At 33.9% G+C, this 24,230-nt stretch overlaps 1 protein-coding gene across 13 annotated transcripts in view; it reads right to left on the bottom strand.

The window, feature by feature from the left end:
• Positions 1 to 24,230, bottom strand: part of DGKB (diacylglycerol kinase beta) — a 788,048-nt gene that overhangs the window by 181,972 nt on the left and 581,846 nt on the right. For all 13 annotated transcript variants that reach the window (XM_053218395.1, XM_053218393.1, XM_053218397.1 and 10 more), the window contains 2 exons: positions 11,027 to 11,117; positions 719 to 914 (listed from right to left, as the gene is read on the bottom strand). In XM_053218395.1, coding sequence (XP_053074370.1) covers positions 719 to 914; positions 11,027 to 11,117 — 287 coding nt within the window. The remainder of the gene's footprint in view (positions 1 to 718; positions 915 to 11,026; positions 11,118 to 24,230) is intronic.

The following is a 24,230-nucleotide window of genomic DNA, read 5'->3' as shown; positions in this document are numbered from 1 at the left end:
AACAAAATTACTGAAGCACGATTATGAGAATACTACCAATTTAGTATCTTTGTCTATAAAATCTATCAACAAGAATTAGTTGTCTTGTCCCACAAGACATTACCACGAAATTGAAAATTCTGATTCACAGCTATTCTACCCCATTTTTTTAAGTCTTTTATGATCTGTTTCCCAGGTCTCCCAATTGTTGTCACAAAATTTCTGGAAAAATAACAGCAGCTAACCAAAATTTTTTGTGGGATATTTAAACATGTCATTATAGAGCAACACCTAAATGTAAGATAGCTTGGATGTCATAGCCTGACTGAACAAAGCCAAAAATAAAAAATCTTGTAACACAACGTTAGAAAAGCCTTAACAAGGCTCTTGTTGTAACAACTCAAACATCTTGATTAAGATGATCACATTTCAGAACTTAATGTGCAATATATCCTATAATCTTATCCACTTAATACCCACATGTATTCAATTTTCTGCGGGGAAGGAGAATAAAAAAAATGAGATCAAAGAAGGAAAAAAAATCCATGAAAAATACAACCAGTGTATATGTGATTTTAGAATATATTATAACTTAATTACACATACATATCTGATAGTATGAAAAATACAACTGCATATATATATAGACTATAGTGCAATGGAAAAGTCTTTAATTTTAACGTAGCCTCAAAAGCAGGTTAAGAAGCAAGTTAACACAATTAAATGAGAGAAAACTAACCTTGACTTGCAAACTTCAACTCCTTAGCATCTGTGAGTGTAGTCCTTTTGTCAGACCCTTTTTTCTCTATTCGGCGGTGGCTTCGTCTTTTCTTAGACTCTCCCCAAAGATTGGATCCACCATGCATGCTCGGTATATTCAAAATAGCAATTCCTTCCAGAGAGATGTTTATTAAATCTATTTGTACTCCATCACACTGATCAGTAAAAAGAACAAAGAAAAAAAAAAACAGTAAGATATTTGATCATCCTTTCCTTGATTTCTTCTTTTGCACTTCCTTACCTTTCAATAGCAGCTTTTAAGTCCACAATCTTGTATTTAAATAAACCATTCAAGAACACTTAAATGACTACGCTAAATGTCAATATGAAAGGTAAAGGAGACATTAACATTAACCAGCTATCAATTAAACATATCTTTAAACATGATCAAATTAAATCATCTATCTTTAGAGAAACCCATTGGGAAGGACACACATTAGTGAAATTTCCGACGTGTTGCAAAGAAGTTGAGTCTAGGAAACCTGGTCAACACTCAGGCAGAAATTTTTTTAAATGTTTATTTATTTTTGAGAGAAAGAGAGAGACAGACAGAATATAAATGGGGTAAGGGCAGAGAGAGAGGGAGACACAGAATCCGAAGCAGGCTCCAGACTCTGAGCTGCCAGCACAGAGCCCCATGTGGGACTTGAACTCACGAGTCAGGCAGAACTTTTTGTGACTGCCTCCTACTTAGAACACGCTGCAAGCCACTACTGAAGGAAAATAAGGAAACAATTCATATTTGTGATCTCACTTGGTTGATCAGAGAAAGAAGCAGCTTAATAGACTTTGGGGGGAAAAAAAAGTAAAAAAAAAAAAAAAAAACAGCAGTTCAGAGACCTGAAATATGTCACAGGGGCCAAGGATGATTTCTGGCACTAGATTAAGTTCCAAGCACAGTGTCAAAAGGCAATGAGAGGCACTGTTGTCCGAAGGAATATGGAAGAGCAGGACCAGGCAGGCTGAGTGAGAGCAATGCCAAGAACAGCAGTAAAAGCAATCTCCAACCCACCATTACTTTATAGCTGCTTTAACAACAAATGGAAGAATAAAAATAATTAATCAGCCACAGTTTTTTGTTCACCTGGTGACAAAACAACCCTTTTGATTATGAAAAATATGAAACTGGCTAACAGACCAGGCTCTGTGATATTCAGAGTGGTCACTTTTTAATTCTTTGATTTTTCTGTTCATTTTTACTGAGGGACACGTGTGGAGAGTGGCAAGGCCATGCTGTATTTTTGGAATTACTATTTATTTGTTCGTTCACTTTGAGGTTTCTAAAATGGCACTTACTGTGAATTTATCCCAGATACTGTTTTCCCTTCATCAGCTGATATGAGCTGATATGAGAAGAGATGCAAATATGTAACACTTTGTTTTACAAAGAACTTTGTTAGGGATATGCATTTCATAAACTGAAGTCTATCTGCAGTGGGGCTGTTTTATTTGCCACCCTTTATTTCAGAAACAAACAAACAACACTGATACTGACTTCATCTGTCTCTCATGGAAAGGATGAATTTTTGAACCTAGAAGAGATAATGCTCCACCTAAATGAAAAGACAAAAAACAAACAAGAAATCTCTCTTTTTTCCACATTTGTGTCTTCGTGCCGAATCTAATCCTGCATCTTGTTCGCTAAAATATAAAAACTGTGAAATAAAGCAACACATCTTGAGTCTACTTGGCAGGGCTAGAAACAAATTCTAGCGAAGGTGCCAAGTTTTCATTCAATTTGTTTCAAAGGGGGTGAAACCAAGGTCTGGATGATGCCTTTTTTCCCCCCTAGAAACAAGCGATTTTTTTTCCTCCTTTTCATGTATTAAATTAAGATGATTTCTTTTTACTAAAGAATTCTGCTCATGTGTATACTCACTTACTGCTATATATTCTAGATAAACAGATATTAATTTCATAATTAAAAGTAATCTTGTGTAAATACCCTGCAGGCCTCAATGAATCAAACACATACTGTGTGTCAGCCCTCCCACTGTCTTCAAGTGGAATGTACTGGCTGGATAATTAGATAGTACATATTTTTTAACCTTATTTGCATGCATATTATATCTTTTGCACACTGACAAGCAGCAGTAACAACAAAAGTCAGATTACCACAGGGAATTCCCACAAAGAAGTCTTCATTCCTTATAATTTGCAGCCTAAATTAAAATAATTTGATCTTTGACAAGGATGAAATGTCAAGCAGAAGGGGGTCCTCTACAAGCCACGGCCTGTGGCTTCTGAAATCTGCCTAATTTATGTCAGTCACTTCTTAATACATATTTAAGTATTACACGAAAAAGATGATAAATATGCAATCTGACACCTTTGGTATTTCCCTGCTGTTAATTTATAAAGGTCTGGCTTTCCCCAAACTGACTAAAATCATTTAAATAACAGAAGAATTGTGAAATAAGCTAGAGTTAGGGCCTGGCTTCCATTTTCACTCAATATTGAACACAGCAGGTAGTACACTAAGACAATTATTTGACTAGGCCTTAGAACCCCACTGTGACAAGTTACTTTCAGAATTAGTGAAGGAGTATTCCTTTGTTCATCTGCAGAAAAGGAGAGCAGTTGCAAACAGGCTTTTTCGTTTTAATTGAACTAGGGGAGTTACATGTGACAATTGAAAAATACCAGTGTATACTGTTATTCATGTTTTCACTTTTCCAAGTCTCGTCACGTGTAGTTTCAAGGAAACAGAGCAAGCAGCTTTCGGAAAAATGAAAAAAAAAATCCTCAAGGAGTCCCATAGAAGGACTAATGAAGAACACGGAGTTTTCTATGAGAGCAGGACAATGTACTTACATAAATTGCTATTTATTAATGATTTGTTTCCACTAGTTCTTGACCCCAGGTTACCTTCCTCTGTTTGCTTTAACATTTTGTTCATTAGTCTGGAAAATTTTGGTGCTAGTTCAGATGGAGACCAGGAATTGTAGCACACCAATTGAGTGCATGGAAATAAAAGCTGACGTGAAGGCTATGAAATATAAACAAGTTATAATACTGTGTCACATAATATTTTCATCCGCTTTGAAGATTTATGATTCTTAAAAAGGTAGCTACAGAGGAAAAGAATATAAAAGCTTAAAAGCTAACAGCCTCAGTTAGTCAATAAATCCTGAATATTTTTATTATGTAGAAAAAAGGTCGTTAACATATAGTACTATGGGAGCTATTTGCAGACTGTGATGCTATGAGGCCACTGTCCATTCTTTTCAGTTTTAATTTGGAAGATCTTATTCCAGACACAAATTTACCTAAAAGAAATGAAGATGGTTTAATTTTTTTTCTGCCAGTGTAGTTTAATCCTTGCTTACAAACATACCTTGCACCAAACTATGCAGAGATGTTAAAGACAAACTTTTATAAATAAATGTATCGTTTGAGATTCAGTTAACATGTCATTTGATAGGAAAATTCAGAATGCGAGGAACTTAGGAGAGTTATAAGTGTGGATAGATTTGATGAGATATAATTAATGATACCCTGTAAATATTTTTCCATAGGGAGTCTAATTCTTTGCCCAGGTCAAATAAAAATTATCCATAATTTGATTTAATCAAGCATACAGACATTGCTTTGTTCATTATATAAAGTAGCCCGGAGTAAAACAGCTTACGTGTACTTTTAGAAGAGTTTCTTCAAATTCATATGGATTCGTAACACCCAATTATGTATGTATTTGCAGAGAACAACAACAGCAAATCCACTAATTAAAACACACCAGTACATGGGTGCCTGGGTGGCTCAACTGGTTCAGCATCCAACTTTGGCTCAGGTCATGATCTCACAGTTCGTGAGTTCGAGTCCCATGGAGTCTGCTTCGGATTCTGTGTCTCCCTCTCCCTCTCGTGCCATGTCTCTCTGTGTCTCTCAGACATAAAAAAAAAAAAAACACTAAAATTTTTTAAAAATAAAATTAAAAAAAAATTAAAAAAATAAAACACTCCTGTACACATAAATGGCCTAACAGCATCTCTCCTGATGTATGAAGGCTGGGGTATTCTATATTTTCCCGTGGGTAAGCTCATTGTTTTTTGAAATGCATTTTATGACTTCTATCTACAAAAGACAGTGTGGTATAGGGAACCAGGGCATGCCTTTTAAGTAATTTTAGTATTAGCTGGCAGTCCAGTGGTAGTGATAGAAGTCTTGATTGTGGATAATCACACGATGACTTTCAGAGAAGAATGGGAGCTGGTAGGCAAGCGAGAGAAAGATGGAGGCAAACCCAAAAACAGGAAACTTTGAGGCCTGTACCACGCATGCACACACCCAGTTGCTAAACATGTTGATAATAATATCGCTGGCTCAAGATATCCAGCATTAGCCATAAGTATCAGCAGAAAATCAGTTGAGTTTTACATATTTTTCTTTTTTAATAGATACTGCAAAGGCTAAAAATTATTGCTGGGATATTAGAATTCTTACCAGAAGTTATCTCATTAAAAATAACTTCTGCTAAACAGAAGAGAATATTCATTCATCTCTTGGTCATTCACTCTGTTTTTACTTGTCTCATTTCTTCTTCATTCTCCTAAGAAAAATTATGATGTTTTATCTTAATAAAATAACACTATGCCCCACCCCTACCACATTTCTTACTCTCTTCTGGAATAAGAAGTTGTTTATGTTTTGGATTTAACGAGTCCAACTTTTGTTTTTAGTGACATTTGTTGAGGTCCACACTTTTATAGTCTCCTTTCTTACTGCTTTTAGAATTTCATTAGGAAAAAAAAATCATCACCCAGGAAGCTTTAGAAGAGAGGATAGATCTTGTAAGTGTCCTTCTCTCTCTCTCTCTCTCTCTCTCTCTGACACACACACACACACCCACATAAACACACACACACACACACACACTTCACAAAGAGGGAAGGTGATGGATATGCTGATGGCATTGATTGTGGTGATGGATTCATGGGTACACATTTATCCCCAAACTCATCAAGTTGTATATATTAAGTACGTACAGTTTTTGGTATGTCAAACATGCCTCAATAAAGTTGTTAAAAAATGTCCATCCACAAATTTTATTTCCCCGCCCCAAGACTGTGGTCTGGTATGGCTGAGACCCAGCTAAGGTGCTCTAAATATGTGTTGAAGGAGTATCCAAGATAATTGGGATACAGATGGGACAGAGACTGAGCTATAAAAGTTTGCCCCATTGTCTCTAAAAGCTCAGTGTTTTGCAGATTACTGGGTAGGAAGAATCTTCACTGTAGAATCCTTCTGAATTTATTTTGTGTCCCTGAGGCTTCTTGCCCTTTGTTAATCCTGGATATCATTTTGGTTTTCATAGAAGTACTTAATCACTAAAACAAATCTTAGTGCTTTGGAATGGAAATTCTAACCCTCAAAACATACCATCTTTCTTAATCTCAGAAATTAACCAAAAGACTGAAAAACTTTGGAAAATTGACTATTCTATTTTCTCATGAATGTTGCCTGATACATGGAACAAATTAAAAGTCCACCAACTTTAGAGCTTCATTTCCAGATGTTGACCTATGACTCTTAGGTGCACATCTATGCCCCAAATAGTTTAACACAAACTTTGCTTTTAATGTATCTTCTAATTTTAAGACTTTTCATTGTATTATTTATCTTTTGTAACAAAGAGAATAACTTAAATTTTTAAAATTAAAAATTTTACCTTTGTTCATCTCTCTTTCACGTTATATATATGCCTGCATGCTATATATATTACACATGTTATATATATAATATATATTTTCCTATTATATATATCATTTCCAATTTATTTATTTCCTTAGATTTACACATTTTGTCAGCAACACAATTCTTGTTTCTCTTAAATTATTAAATAACATGCTCATTTGCTCATCTCTGTAGTGGAAATATATGGGAACCTCTCTAATTGATTGACAAAGACTTAAATCAGATAATGTATACACATTGCTTAGCACCAACAAGACGGTATAGTTAATAAGAGATAAAAATTAGCTATTATTATCAACTATTATACCATGGTATTCATATTTTTCCAAATATTCATCCCTTTTGGAAAAATTTTCCTCTATGAAAAAGAAAAGTGAAATAAAGTGTCACAGAGCAAATAGTTTGTTTTGAAGAAGCTGCTGATAAAGCATGTATCTACTTGAGGTACTCTTGTATTTTTATCTTTAGTTATGTATTTTCAAATCATGGTTGGTACAATTTTAGGCCAAGTAGGGAGCAATAGCGAACAGAATCCAATTTCCAAATTAATGTTTTTGTTATATTAAATTATAAAGTAACCTTGAGGGTAGAAAGGCATATTTTGCTACTATGATAGACTGGATTCATTAAAAAGTGAGTAGAAAAGCCGGTTTTGCATTACCATCTATACACACAAACACACACACACACCCCTCAAGTTTTAGAACTGAGATAAATACATAACATTATAACAGTATTCAGGATATGCAACAAGAAGGTGGTGAGGGCGTGGCGCTGGTTCTGACTTATACATGCTATTGCAATGTGACCCAAAATAAGCCGGTAAATGCAGAGCTAGGAAGCCAGATTTGGAGGGCTTGTAAAAGTAAGACATCAGGAAGAATAACTTATTCTAGGTGCCCATATTTCTTGGGTGGGGGGGGGCATTCTAAATCAATTTTCTGTAGAATATAAACCTGTGTGAAACAAAACCGTACAATTTTATCATTAAACTTTTTTTTTCATAAAATGTGCTTTATTTTCATTTTCATTCAAATGAATGCCCTTTGTTATGTTTTCTAAATCTCTCTCTCTCCCTTTTTTTTTTTTTTACCTTTTTGACATATAATGTTATATTCTAGATCAACATGTTATTAAATTAAGACTTTATTTTGGGGGGGCTGTTGCCTGGAGTTGGTTAAGTGTCTAACTCTTGATCTCGGCTCACGTCATGATCTCACAGTTTTGTGCATTTGAGTCCCGCATCGGGCTCCTCGCTGACAGTGTGGAGCCTGTTTAGAATTGTCTCCCTCTATCTGCCCCTTCCCCACTCACGTTTTCTGTTTCTCTCATGCAGCTTAAGGTTCACCACAGAATTCAAGGGGACGTACAGAGATTTCCCATCTATCTAACAGACAGGCACAGCATCCCCATTTATCAGCTTCTTGGATTGAGTGGTAAATTTGTTACAACTGATGAACCTACATTGACACATCACAATCATCTAAAGTCCATAGTTTGCATTAGGGTTCACTCCAACTGTTCATTCCTTGGGTTTGAACAAACCAAGGAAGTTTTCTACCATCATTATATTTTACAGAGTATTATAACTGCCCTGACATCCTCTCTTTGCTCTGCCTGTTCATCTATCCTTCTCCCCACAACCCCTGAAAACCATTGATCTTTTTACTGTTTTACAGTTTTACTTTTCCAGAAGGTCATATGTTGGCATCATACAGTATGCAGCTTTTTCAGATTGTCTTCTTTCACTTAGGAAAACACATTTCAGTTTCCTCCATGTGTTTTGAAGGCTTGATAGCTAATTTCTTTTTAGCACTAAATAATATTCCATTGTTTGGATGTACCATAGTCTTTTTATCCATTCACCTACTGAAGGACCTCTTGTTTTCTTCCAAGTTTTGCAATTATTAAGCTTGTAAACAACCGTGTACACGTTTTTGTGTTGATATAAGTTTCCAGCTCCTTTAGGTAAATACCAAGGAAGACGATTGCTGGATCATATGGTAAGAATATGTTTAGTTTTGTAACAAACCACCAAACTGTCTTTCAAAGTGGCTGTACCATTTTGCATTCCCACAAGAAATAAATGAGAGTTCCTACCGCTGCACATCTTCACAAGCATTTGGTGTTTTGGTGTAGTGCTGTATCTCATTAATGTTTTAATTTAAATTTCTCTGATGATGCGATATGGAGCATCATCTCATATGGTGATTTGCCACCTGTATGTCTTTTTTTGGTGAGGTATCTGTGAAAGTTTTTGGCCCATTGTTTTCAGTGGAGTGGTTTATTTCCTTATTAAGTTTTAAGAGTCTGTATATTTTGGTTAACAGTCTCTTATCAGATATATCTTCTGCAATTATTTTCTGTCTGTGGCTTATTTTCTCATTCTTTTGACAATGTCTTTCACAGAGAAGAAGTTTTTAATTTCAGTGAAGTTCAGCTTATCAATTATTTCTTCCACTGTCTGTGCGCCTTTGGTGTTGTATCTAAAAGGCATCACCATACTCAAGGCCATCTAGATTTCCTCCTATGTTATCTTCTAGAAGTTTTATAGTTGCATGTTTTACATTTAGGTTCTTGATACATTTTGAGTTCACTTTTGTTAAGAGTGAATTCATTTCTTTTAGATTGTTTTTTTGTTTGTTAGTGGACATCCAGTTATTCTAGCACCATTAGTAAAAAAAAACACTTCCTTTGCTGCATTGCATTGGCTTTCTTCCTTTGTCAAAGAAGCTTGAGTATATTTATGGGGTGGGTCTATTTCTAGGCCCTCTATTCTATTCCATTGACCTGTTTGCCTGTTCTTTCATCAGTACGACACTGTCTTGATTACTGTGGCTTTATAGTAAGCCGTGAAGTCAGGTAGTGTCAGTCCTCCAGCTTTATTCTTCTCCTGCAATATTGTGTTGGACATCCTGGCTCTTTTAACTCCCCAGAGGAACTTTATAATCATTTTGTTAGTACTCACTCACCCACAAATCTGCTGGGATTTTGACTGTGATTGTAGTGAACCAATTGATCAAGGTGGGAAGAACTGACATCCTGACAATACTGAGTTTTCCTATCCATGAATTCTCTCTCCTAGTTCAACATTTTTTTCAGTCAGTGTTCAGTGGTAGGATAAAGAGGCTTCAGAGTATTCACCCTAAGTTCAACCAGAAGTCATACTTTTATTTTTTTCATTTTTGCCTTCTATGGATTTTCTTTGAGCATAAGTTTCTGAGGGTAAAACAATGCTCAAAATCCACTTTATTGAGAATTTCTTAAAATAATGATTTTAAAGGTAAAGAAATATTTATTTTTATTTTTTATAAATATATATGTATATATATATATAACTATCTAAATATATCACTCTCTACACATGTATATGAAATATATACATATATAAATCTTGATGAACAGTAATTACAGAAAGTCCATGTCGAACCCAAATCCTTCATCTTTTGGGATTATATTCTTTTTCAGGGTTATGATCTGATTCGGTCACAGAGGGTATTTTCCATTCCATGATCACCAATTCTACTTCTAATACTTGAATTTATCCGCCAAAAAACCCCAAAAAGGTTACATTCTGAAATAGGACCACTTTTGCTGTCACAATCATTAACAGTAAACGAGAAAGCTAGAATAATGAAGAACTTAGGCAGACCATTATGATCCAATGGATCCGTAACTAATTTTGTTTATCAAACTCATTACCTGAATATATTCCACTAATGATTAGGTCTTAGTAGGTAAGTTATACATTCATTTTTAAAATAAAAAGTGCTAAAGCCAATATTTCACAATTCATATCAGCTAGTCATTAGATGTTCTTGTTTCATAATTATGTTCCTTTGGTTTGTCTTTACCACTCAACAAAATATAACTTTTCCTTTTTCTTAACCCCCTAAAATCTCTCAACAAAACTAAGTCATTTTATATTATAACCCATCTCCAAAAATTTTAGTCCCACAGTAGCTATATTCTTTTGGAGGACCTATTTGCTCCAAATCTTTTCAAAGTTTGTCTTTCTTGCTATCTTTGCTCTCTTTTTTGGTTTTTCTGCTTCCTATAAATGTAATGGGGAAATGGCAACCTCGGGAACTGAGAAAAATCTAGTTAATGAATGGGAATGGAATGGAAAAGTATATATTTTAAGTTTTATTCACAAAATCAAGTACAATTTTAGTTAACTGTGTTTTAAAGATTGTAAGATATTGAGACCTGAAAATAAAGTATTCTTTAATGTATCTTGCAACTTTTTTCCTTTCTTTTCAAGTACTTTCCTTCATTTTACATTTTTCTAACCACACTATGCCTAGCAACTTCTCCATTGATTTCTAAAGTTGGGTCTCACCTCTCATCCTTTTATAGTGTATTAAAACAACTCATACTCAAAACTTAACTTTATACTAATAATTCAGATAGTGTTGGAATCACAATGAGTGACAGAAATAAAATTTTAGGATTGTGGGTTAAAGTTATATGGATTGCTCAAAGTATAACTCCTCACATGGACTGTCACAAACATTAATAACCAAACTCAAGCCATTTCATTGTATTATAAAATATAATTCATGTTTCTTACTTCTATTTCTACAGATTCATGTAGCTTCTTGCAGGTGGCTGAGAAAGTTTCAGATGTGCCAAACTCAAAATACCAAAATTTGTTCTTCATTCTGAAAAAGGAAAGGAAGAAGCAGCTTAGGCAATTATCAATAACAGAAGGGATTTTTTTTAATTGAGCAGTCCTTTCTTGTATTGTAAGTCATAAAAAAGGTTTGAGGACATATACCATCTATAATATAATAGATGGTCACATAATTTTCAAAGGTTAAATGTTGGTGTCAAATTATATGATTGCCTCTGAGGGAAGTAGAAGAATATGTTGATCTGATAGATACAAGTATATCTTTGACTTTTATATATATTGGTTGCTCAGGTTTTAAAATATGATTTTAGCGCTTATAATTCTTAGCTTGTTCAGAGACAACTTGATTTAGACCAGCAACTCTATAATCATAAAGGGAAAAAAACAATTGGAGCTTTTTATGAGAAAAATGAGACTAAGCTAACAATGCTAAATATTTCTAGATGGCTAGGTATTCATCAGAGATTGACATGATTGAATAGCATATTGAAAAGAAAAAAAATAGTGGTTATCCATAAAGATAAAATTTAGTAACTTTGGGATAGCCATTATTTTTTTCAGACAGTAGCCTCTTTTCTGTGAATAGTAGTGAAAAACTATGATACCATATGGAAGAGCAAAAGAAGTAGTAGTATTTTATCAGTATAACAAAAGTTGCAAAAAATATAGTTTAAAATATATTAGTATATAATCTGGAAGTAAGATGCTCAAAATTTATTTTCTCCCATGATCCAGTAACCCTATCTTTCTTTGTGCCAGGTAAATAAATTTATGATCATTTAATGTAACTTAATTACATTAGGTAATAGTGTATTACCCGATATTGAATTTAACGGTTCATTCTCATGAAAAAAAAAACGCGATTTTTAATTACACGTATTTTAACAAGGTATTATGCCCTCAATTAGAAGAAAAGCAGGTAAAATAAGATACATTTTTGCACATAAAGGCAAAACAAAAATTTTTGCCATATTCAAATATATCTCTCATAACAAATTATTCTTTTTGGCTTATAAATATTGATATGTGCTTTTCACATTAGAAGGTAAAACATTTCAACAATTAAAAATACATTTGGCAAGGACCTTACTTAATTCAGCCCTATGATCAGTTATGGAAAATTACATGGAGCCTAATACAACGTTTATTATTACACTGTGTTGAATAGAGTTCTCTAATATGAAATTAGGAATTATAAAACTAATTTCATCTATCTAGACATGTCCAATAATAGCCTCATACAAGGACTTATTTACTTACAAAATTTTCACTAGCTCTTGTTGTATCAATCACCATATTCAGGCCAGTAATCTGAAAGTGTCCTACGCCTAGGATTCTAGTACCATGAATCCTTACTCTTTTTTGGAGAATATTTTCCTCGAGTTATGGCCTGACTTCATATATGTGAGTAGTTAGAAAGAGATGATAGCTAATTAGATAGAATAGGTTTAACACCAAGATCTGTGGGCCTGAGCCTACAGGCAAATTTATATTAAATTAATGTAAACATCTACTTCATTCAATATATGTAAGTTTACAAATTTACACAATGGCTGAAGTTACACAAATTAAAAATATTTTCCTATTGATTCATCATTCTGATGAAAACATGGCATTCAATAAACTGAGAGGGAAATAATGATTTTATGCAGTAGTTTCAAGACAATCTTAGGATAATAACAAGTAGATGTTTTATGACGTTTTGGAACTGTCTCTCTATGTTCAGCAAGTTTTCTAATAACACTTGTGTTAGCATTTTATCCAGACCTTCTTGGACTCATTTATTCATCCATTCATTCATTCAACAAATATTCAGTAAGGACATTAACTTCCATATGCTACTGTGTTAAGTTGTAAATATATAAATATGAACACAATGCTTTGTTTCCAAGGAGCGTAGAATGTTGTAAGATTATGGACATATGAAATGATTAAAAAGTTAATTCTTTATATAATATATGAACAAAATGTTATGGGGAAACATTTCAGTGAGTCAACCGCTTATTCCTGGGAGAGGCCAGAGAGCTTCAGAAGATAAGGCGACACTTTAATAGGTCACTAGAAGGTGGCAAACAAGGAAGAAAAACAAGTTCTGGGCAGTTTAGGTATGCAGAATGACTTAAGAGAATACAGGGTAGGGGCTAACAAAGGTCTGTTTCAGAACATATATGTCAAGCTAGGAGGTTTGGAGTTGACATTCTAGATTAATAGGATGCTGACAGAACTTTATTACCAGTTGAGTGACATGGCCAGCTCTGGTTTATGAGCAATAAGTTTAGCCGAAATGAATAAGGGGGCTAAAATGTTGAAATGCTAGTCATGTGAACAGAAATGTGGCTATTGGAATAGTACAAATGAAATATAAATGAAGGGCTAAACTGAGTGGCAAGGGAAAGGGAGAAAAGAGGCTCAATATAAGGGGCGTAAGTTAAGTATATCAGTAGGAACTCATGATATTAGATTATATAGATTTCTGTCATACCAAGGTTATTATTTCTGGATATACATGTAGAAATACCAGAACATTACTCCAGCAAAAGAAGGATGTGTGTTTATATTATGACAGGTTCTGTGATCTAATGTATATTGCATGATAGTTTGAAAATTAAATATATATAGATGTACACACATACACACACATACATATACATACATGAGACTGCTTATATTCTTTATCAATGGTTACTCCCTACTTTTTTTCCCATTCTGTCCATCAAAACTCTTCATAGCTTAATTAGGATGATGGAGGGCTTGTATCAGCTAACCAAAATATACCAACTTTAGGAAATACATCCCGCAAAAAAAGAAACTCTGAGAATTTACATTCAGTTTTTATTCCCCATATTAGTTAGCATTACTGCTCATGTGCAAAAGCTGCTTTAAATTCTCCATTATTACAACCATTTTATGTTTCACTTAGATAAATATATGGAGGTAATAAAAAACACATAGAATCAGATTCCACATGACAAATTAAAAGCTGTTAAATTTTATTTTTTCAACCAAACTGGTCTTTAGGTTGTAGAAATGCAAAAAAGCACATTTAAGCATGTATGCTATTTACTTTTACGGCTAACATTAGAAAATGATCCAAATAATTCAAACTCAAATTTGCCAGAGAAAACATGTAGCTTTGGACTTTAAGAATAATAAGGTAACTGGACATTTAACACACTGTGAAACATCACACCAAACTCAAATTTATTGTATTCTTAGACAGGTTTTGTGACTCCAGGTATGATGACAAGTGTCCTACAAAAAGTGACCCATATTATCATAATTCTAATTCATTAATATATTAAATCCTATTTCAATGAATTTAATTGTAAGTCTACAGGTTTTGGTTTAATATTTAACGTGCGTGGCTACCAGATGTTCAGGTAAAAACTTTTAAAAATGAGCTCACATTTGTCAAGATTTTCTTCCCAACGGCCACTTTGTCTTTTTTACATATCCTCAGGGAAATGTAAACTACCAGATATTTTGTTCAAGCAAAGAATCATACTTGTCATTATAAAATGTAGGTGATATTTTGTTCTCCAAGTTCGGAACTTACAAACAGGTCATTTAATTTCAATATACTTTCCTTGGATTTTTTTTCTTCCTGGTATACATGTTTTTTGATTTGGCTTTTGTCTGCTACGTATTGTAAATGCAGCAAACATAAAACAAACAAACGGAACATGAATTGCTAGTGCATTTCCCACAAAGAATAACAAAGAGCCTAATTAGATATTAAGATCATTTCTAATGAAGTTGAAACATAAAGAGAAGGGTCAAACTGGTTCATTTATCTTATGTAGAAAGCTCAGAAGTCATAAACACAGCGAGTTGTTAATTCAGTGAAATTACTCTTAAAATTAAGGGTCAGCTTTTTTTTCTCACAGATGTCTTTCTTTTTTATTCTATTATAAATATATATAAAATTATTAAGATATTACTACTTAATATGCAAACATCTGAAAAGCCTTCTATTAGACACTTGACTCCCCTTTTCAAGCATCCTTAACTAAGCAATTCTATCTATATTTTATGGATAACATGCTCATGGGATAAGAAAATAAAACTCTTTTGATCATTGCTTTTCAATATAAAAGTAAAAACAATGCCTTAAGTAGCTTAGTTAGAAAGGATTTAAAACCAGTATGTTTTTCTATCCATTAGGGATGTTTCAAAATCTCATTTTTTTTTCACTAGCTTTCTTTCACTTTTGTCCTGTTATGAAAGTATTTCAACAGTTATTTCAGTTCTGGCTTGAAAATCATTTTCTCACGAAGAACAATGTTTCTAACAATTCACTAACTTTAATGGTAAGATTCAGTCTCACAACTCTACAGAACATGCTAGGAACACAGCAGGAATTTTGAACTTGGCTAACAGTATCAGTGTTAAAAGATGCAGGCAGCACTCTTGGCTCACAGCAATAGGGTAAGTGTTTCAAGAGGTGCATTTATGTCATACAATCAATTCAGTTTTATTTATCTTTCAGTATCAAAAGCCATGACACTAAACACTGGTTATAGGGTTACTCGCTTCTTACCAAACTTAGTGAGGTAAAAATACACAAGCCAAGTGGTAATGCCATGGTGGGACCTGATTCCTGGGCAGACCAGCAGCATCTAAGAGCTGCAGCCCCAGGCAGGAGAAGCTCCTACGGGGGGAGGGGCAGCAAACAGAGCGGGTAGGGCAGCGGGGCCTTGACAGTGCAGCAACCATAGGTTAACATAAGGGGGCAAGGCTGGGGACACTTGTAGCTTAGGCTGTCACCTCTTGACATCTGCAAACTGTCATCTGTACGGACTACCTACAGTAGCAGGCATTTGTTAAGAATGAAGTCTATACCCAACCAAATGATATTTGCAATTTAATTTTTTCTTTTGACTGGCAACTGTAAATACACGAATAAATGGTTATGAAAAAGGCTGCTTAAAGTTTGAGATTTGGGAATGAATGGGAACTCTTACTCCAGTTTATAAAAATCACAGTATTAAACACTGAAGTGCACAAAGGGTTATACGTTTGCTTACAGAAATTTGAAACTATAGTTTTATGGCAATAACTACCCACAGGAATGTACTAGTGGCAGAAGGACCCTATATTCTGTATTGTCAAATACTACACATTTTACTGATACCCTGAAATCCATGTTGTTGTTTTGTAACTAGTAATTTATAATCCTTTCACAGCAAGTGAATAATGTTGATAATATTATTTCATAAGGAAGAAACACAGCTGTAATGACCATAGTGGGGATATTTTATATTCACGCCAAAGAGAGCAAACATTTTTCATATCTCCAAACAATAGGTACAGATATAATTCTTTTTAATGACATATGAAAGTGCTTGTATCTAATGCTCATTCATAAGATACGCATGGTAAGTCCCCAGGAGACAATGAAACAAGCTACAGAAACTTCAGACAGAATCACACAATGTTCTGTCTTAGTGTGTAAAAAAAGATGGATATTCTAAAAGTACAATTTTTAACCTGAACTGCTCTGACATGAGTAAAGAAATTTCCCCTATAAAAGGATGCATCCAAAGATCAAAAAGTTTCAGTATGATTTTTCAATTATTTTTTTAAATTCTCTTTATAAAATAAAAAGAATATGTGGTTATATATGAGTGTTTTTGTATATAAGAACTTTCTACTGTAAATGCGAATCAACCATTTCTTTCTTAAATGTTTTCTCTACTTTTTATTAGAAATAATTAGGACAGTGAGAATGGAAAAGATAAAAGCAGTAGTGATGCCAAATTGCCAAGTCCGTGGTAAAGAAGTATCTACATGGTAAGGTCCCAAGAGCAGTGATAAATTAATAGTTATATGAAATGTAAAACTAAACCTATAAAATGTATAAATGATGTCCAGGCATGCTTACAATTGAGTATCTTCCCATAATAATTAGATCTTTACTATTAAGTATTTCACAATCATGAAAGCTTCCCTACGAAAACTGTTTGAAAGATGAAACAAAATTGTGATAGCAATAATTGCTGCTGTTATTGAGCAAGACACTGTCACAGGTGAACCCAATGAGGCTGCAAACTCATTCTCCTAACATCACATGGGAAGGAGCATAACCTAACTCAAGAAATTCTAGCTTTTTTCCCATACTGTCTCTCATTAAATGTAATAATGAATGCAGCATCACCTGAAACTTCTCCCTAAGCCAAAAGGGAAATGTTATAGGTCATATAGGTCATCATTAGATGACTCCTTTGTTCATATTTCTATTTTAAAAGAACTTCTATTCCCCTCTCCTGAAATAAGCCAACTAAAGATAACAATGTAATCTAGAGCTGACCGATGGGACCTGATGGGAGTATACTGTGGGTTTCTATGAAAGATTTTCCTCTCTGGTAAAGAGACACATGCAAAATGAAAGCTCTGCCCCTCCTTTCCTGTTTTTGCATGTTGTCATGTAAGATTATAATTGGAGATGGAGCGGCCATCTTGCCACTATGAAGGAAAAGGCATGGGAAACCTAGATGCTAACCCAGATCCTTGCCTTATCAGCCAACTGTGAAACAGTCTGTCTTTGGATTTCTATTCATGGGAGATTTATAAATAAAATTTTATTTATTTTGTGTATTCTGTTACCAGCAGCTGACACACTGCTCATTATAGTTTTTAAGAAAATTTTCACATATATTATTATGAATGAGATATTTAGAAAATCTAAATGAGGTGATTTATTTGTCATACAAGTTTTCTAGATGTGAAACTCAGTGGTAACAAAGAAAGGAGTTAAGGTGGAGAATTTCTATTCAACATAATTACTTGTGCTTATATTTTGACTAGACATGCCAATATAACTACACTTACTTTTGTCATGACTTGCTATCCCCCTGAATTTTCTAAGAATTATTTCCATGTATATATATATTTGAAACAATCTTGTAAGAAAATTCGTAAAACATCTCTTTTTGAAGTATCTCTAATTTGCATCTGTCACTTACAGTCAATGAAGTCTGTAATGACTACTAAGCAGCTAGTAAATTCATACTTCTTACCATCACCCATATCCAGAAACTTCCCATATATCAAATTACCTTCCTATATATCTAATAACTTAGGAACAGAGTCACCTAGTGAAACGTGAATTGATGAAATACACCATGAGGTCTGAGATCATCTGCAGAAATATTTAAGGTAGAGATAGTATTTCCCACTAAGATAAACAGGAATATGTCGAGCCAAGCCAAAATGGATGGTGAAAATGTAATAAAGCTCTGTATGCCTCTTTATAAAAGAAAGTTATAATTTATTTAAATGGATTATTTTATTCATAACTAGAAAGTGACTACTACGTGAACATGCCTTCACTGTATTTAAAAACAAAAAAAGAGGAAGGCACTACAAATGTGAGAATTAGCAGGTCTCCATGCATAACTCTGGACATCAAAGGAAACTAGACTGCTCTTCTCTCTGGTGGGACAGAAATTATTCAATATTCTGTACACCTCATCGAGACAGGTACTACAACACACATTGGGATTACATTTGTACATAGAATAAAAGAAATCTCTGCTCGTGCAACACTTAATACCTATTCAGGGAACTACATTAAATTATTTCATATTAATTGTAAGTGTTAAAGGTTTACGGGATGCTGTAGGCATGTGCACAGTAAAAGGGAATTGCAAGACTTACTTAACGAAGGAAATTGGTCACGTTTTCCCTCTAACACAGCTCCTCAAACCCTCCCTTTTCCCTTGCTCTAATTCCATGATTATCAAGCAGTCTGGGAGTTAATATGGTTTTCGTGGATTGTGATACCATGGATATGGTGTCTTGAATGAAAGAATTGTATTCCAATCCCTAGAAAGGAATTACCACCTCCTTCCCTCTATTTTAAGTGGTATATAAATTTTATTACTTGGTAAACTTGAGCAAATGAGTAAGAGCCTGATCACTTCTGAGGACCATGATACAATTATGTTTTTGCATTTACCAAAATGATGATGAGACTATAATTACACACTTACAATATTGCCCGCTGGAAGTACTCCTAGGAAGACCAAATGGCCGTAATGGCAGCAGGGACAACCAGCTGGATAATATGAATTGAGTGTGTTGAGCTAGTCAGGGAAAGATTGCCTGCCACACCTCTGTTTCTGACATTCACCATTTGACTTCCCTTCCTCCTCTTCTCTTTTTCTGTCTCTCTGTCTCTGTCACCCTTTTTGTCTGCCGTATTTTCTTTTACCGAATATTCTAAACCAGTCAATTATTTAAGCACCAGTTATAAGAACACAGTGTTAATATAGTTCAACAGATACTTAAAAAATACCTACTTAGTTTCAGGGACGTTAATTAAATAAGATAGTTTCACTAAACTTAAAGTAAACACAGCTCCTGTTTTTTTCTGTCCTGCCTTGTGGGCAACTCTTTCTAACCAGAATATAAATTGATTGATAACTTTGTACAGTTAAGAACTACACGAAGGACTTCACATTAAACTGAGTAACTCTGTTTAATGACATTTGCTTTGCATATTAAAATATGAATGACATCTGAAATCAGTAGATGAAGCAGTTTCTAATACAACATAAGGAGTTCAACACGAGAAAAAAGATATTATGCAAATATTTTCGTAAAACACATTTACTTTCCATCACTGAAAGGCCAGTTAAATCCTCTATGACTACCCTCAGTATTACAGAATAATTTTAAATTAGGAATTCTGTTCATTAGAACATATTATACCTTGCTGCATTTTAATGTTTCTCTTGACCAATTTTTAGATGCTCTGTTTTGTAAAACTTGCAAAAATAATGAAAAAAAATTACACCTCTCTAGCTCCTTCACACATTATTTCCTTTACCTTTATTCTGTGAAGACTGCCACAGTGTCACCACTGTAAAAAAATACTTCTAATAAAACTTGTTTCTATTCTCTGAAAATTAGTTAAGTGTTTTTTACCTTTGGTTTTTCTTCACACACTAGAAGCCCTTTCCAATTCTGCAACAAGAAGCACAACTTTGCATTTTGAAAATGTGGTTCACCTTAAAACTCTGCTCACACTACAACTGAAGAATGGGATAACTCTCTTTTTTCCAATGTTACAGAGGAGTGGTTTTACAAACACATTAATTGTTGTATATAAAAATGATATGGACAGGAATCAGATACTAGAATTATATTGAAAATATTGGTATTTTTAATCAAATTGAAGAATTATACAGTCTAACATGTGAGTCAGTAAATCCATTCTTATTTAGATTACATTTTTTGTCACTGATTCATATCTTAAGGGACCCAGATGACTCCCTGAAATATCATGATCTGTTTTTGTTGATAGTAAATATGCTCTAATTTATATAAAATATTCAGGCTGACTCATATATAAACTAATTGACAGAAGGAGACATTACAGTTTGGGGATTAATCATTGTGCTGGTATATTCAAGTACATGTTAGATAATTCTAAGACAGATGTGAAAGAAACATTTTTCCTCTTTTTCTCTCTCGTATCATCTACTGTTTTATTTTAAAAATATGCCTAGTCTATATACCGTTTCCTTGTATTTGAAATCATACCCATATAAATGTATAATAAATGAAGATGAAATCCAGTTGGAAATATTTTATAAGATAAAACTATTTTCAACTTACATTACCATAAACAAATAAAAAATCACCATTTTTTGCTATATTAAAGTACTTAGGCACATGTTCCACTATTTCCAGAATTTAAATAAAAAGTCGCCTGCATACTTCAATCGAGGCCGAGCCAAATGATATACTTTGTCCACACAAGTAGTACTACAGTGTGAACCCAGATATAGTGTTGAAATCATTACATACTGAATATTATTGGATATTTATAGTCACTCATTTAGGTTAATGACTAATTTAGAGATGTTTCCTAGTCTGAACAGATTATACAGATTAGAGAGAATATCTCATTGTCATTTTGTATCAATCAATATGAAAAGAAAATTTCTTGGAGGCACTCTTTAGTGAATGGTCAAATATTCATAAAATTATCATAAGATTTTTCATAATTATATAAAATGCTTTAGTGTCACTGAATCTTGCCAGAGTTAATTATTATAAATTCACGAAATCGCATATGTAAGAACTCTATTTCCCATTCAACTATTTCTCTAAAAATTTAGAACCCAATCATTTGAGATGGATGAAAACAAAAAGCAACTTCTTTAGGAACATGAAAGAAAAGACCAAATAAATGTCCATTAGTTGTGTTTAGTCATTCATTCAACAAAGCTGTATTAAAAATCTCTTATGTGCCAAGTACTGTTGTAGCTGCTAAAAAGTCATCAATGATTAAATAAAGTTTCTACTCTCATATTGCTTATAGCCATTAAGTATCTAAATGTGAGATTAGTTTGCCTATGACCCCTTAGAATTAATAAACCACTCTCTCCATCTCTTTTCATTCTTAGAACAGAATATGTATAAAATAAGATCCCAAACAATATATAACAAAATATACACATTTTAATCAGCCAATTCCTGGACTTCAAAATTTGATTACAATTGAATAACTAATGGTATTATTTAATGTCCACAAATTCTTTCCGGTCCTGCATGTAAGCCCCTATGCAGTGGGACTATGTCACTTTTCCCTTCCAGAGGTCAATCTCTTTCTCCACCACCTTGAATCTGCGGGTCACTAGCCTTAGGGAATTACTTTGACCAACTGAATGTGGCAGAAGGAACACTGTGCAAGTTGTAAATGCCACTTTCCCCCTCTTGGAGCTCTGTGCCATGGACTCCATGTTGAGAAGAAGCCCAGGAAAGAAAATGATGTGAAGATGAAGCTCTAATATACGAGCTGAACCCTGCTTATCCATTGGTTTCCCGAAGCTGAAGAGCTGCCTATCCAACCCACAGAAGTATGAGAAATAATAAATTACTCTTGTTTTAACCCATTGAGTTTAGTGTGCTGCTAACTAGAAATGGGAAAAAAGATACAAAAACATGTTACCTATCTCATAATGTGCTAAGCACATTACAAAAGCCAGTAAAGCTTTCCATAGCTCTGCCTCTACCTTGCAGTGTAGTGAGGAAGATAGGAATTCTCAAATACACAACTACTGTGAAATTGCTGTGGTAATATGAGAAAGAAAGAAAAGCAAAGATACTTCATGAGAAGTTACAATTAGTGGGAGGGCAGCACATTTCTGGCACAAAGGCCCGGTGGTAGAAAGCAGGTACCTAAAACTTCTTGAAAAAAGATCAAAGATCCTAGAAGAGATACAAAGTTAGCTCACTATGAGATTGTACGAGCATAGTAGGGGCACATATTTAGCTGTACAGTTTATGTGTCTTATGAAGAATACTGTTAGTAGCAGTGTGTATACAAAATTTATATTTCTGCGGTCTGTGTATTTCCTTTTGATGCAATTACTGGCTGTATGAACATTTATGAAATGACAACAAAGCACTTAAAAAAAAAATCACCAAAGCAATATTCAAATTTTATTCAGAATCCTTGTATATTCAAGCCTTCAGAGTTGAAACTTGGTAACCTAAATAAATGTAATAATGGAAATGGATGTGAAAGAAAAGAGTTCTAGTGACTGTGGCTGTATTTGTCTTTCAACTGAACACTTAGACGTTTACTTTGAAGTAGAGGAATATGATAGGGCAAATAAATATAGTAATAACCAGGCAAATCAACTAGTTTCTTTATATTTTATGGCTTTGTAACATGTGGTAATCAACTTTATTAATTCAGTATAATATAGAGAATATGCAAAATTCTGAAAGAGTGAAAAGATTTCCAAACTCTTTTACTGTTTTCACAAAATAAAAGTGTCCTGTGAAAAAGTAATGATTATTTCCAATCAGATAAAACTAGTGAAATATTTCTGTTGGAAACAAAGTTTTGCTTTTCTCTCAGCTCAAAAAATATAGGCTGCAATTAACTAACAATCCTGGAGTTCTCTTCCTTTGCCTACTAGACTCGCAATATTATTATTGCCCAAAGACTGGCAAGTGACCAGGATGAAGAAGCATTTTGAGGGATTACTGATTTAAGCAACCCCTGAAAGAAAGGCAAACAAATAGAGAAAAGAAAGAAAAAAAAATTCTAAATTCTTTTTGTTACATTCAATCATCAAAATAGAGTAATTTTCTCTCATCATCCATAAATCTATCATCTCGCTAATACTTCAGTAAAATCATTTCATTGTAGCACATCATATATATTAATAAGCTACTAGACTTTTTCTAATAATCTACTTTCCTTTCCACTTTAGATTTAACAATCATATAATAATCACTGTTCTGCTTGCAAATGAATCATATGCAATAGTAAGGAAATAGCTAAGAGAGAGATGCAGCCCAGGAGAGATTTAATCATAGGAAATGGCTGACTTTTTATTTCCAATAACCATCTGCACTCATGGTAAATCAGGTGCTAATGAAGCTCAGGACCAGACTGCACGGGAGCATAAATCTCAAGAACCAAAAGTCGTGGAGAAACAGACTTCAGAAAAACAGAATTTTCTAAGGAAATGTACCAAGATTATCATACAGAAGGTCACCATCTGCAAATGTGTCACATAAATGAATATATTTGGTAGTCCTAATACCACTTTATGACACTGACTGTAAACATTAAATATATATCCTTCTTTCAAAACTTACCACTTTAAAATATTATCAACATTTTGCTGTCCTCTTAGATAGTCAACATCTTGAGGGTAGGGGCTCTACCTGTCAGTTTCATTTTAATGTCTTTCATAGTGCCTTAGACTTATAAGCACTCAATATTTGAAGAATAAATGATGGGAATAAAACTATTAATTGTGGGCTCCCACTTTTAGAGCAGAAAAGCATCACAGAAGTGTTTTTCTCCAGTGGATGAAGAAGCCAGATCTATATTTGTTGGAAGTTATGTCAGACACGAGATCGGACTCAAGACTTCTGAGCATCAGTCAATATGACTATGTTTTCTGAGACTTAAGTCTCTGTCATTGCAACATGGGTTATATCTATCCCCATGATTATTAATGATTGCATTTTAACCATCTGCAAACAATACAAAAGCAAGGACCTGAAATCACAGGTAAAGATGAGGTATGAAATTTCTATTAACACTTGAATCAACCTGAATTCCTCAGTCAGCCCTAACTTATGCAGAAATCCTAGTGAAGGG

The sequence above is a fragment of the Acinonyx jubatus genome, chromosome A2, assembly GCF_027475565.1.
Source record: "Acinonyx jubatus isolate Ajub_Pintada_27869175 chromosome A2, VMU_Ajub_asm_v1.0, whole genome shotgun sequence".
NCBI lineage: Eukaryota > Metazoa > Chordata > Mammalia > Carnivora > Felidae > Acinonyx > Acinonyx jubatus.
The sequence above is the reverse complement of the archived record's forward strand: the minus strand, read 5'-3'. Positions and strand labels throughout refer to the sequence as shown.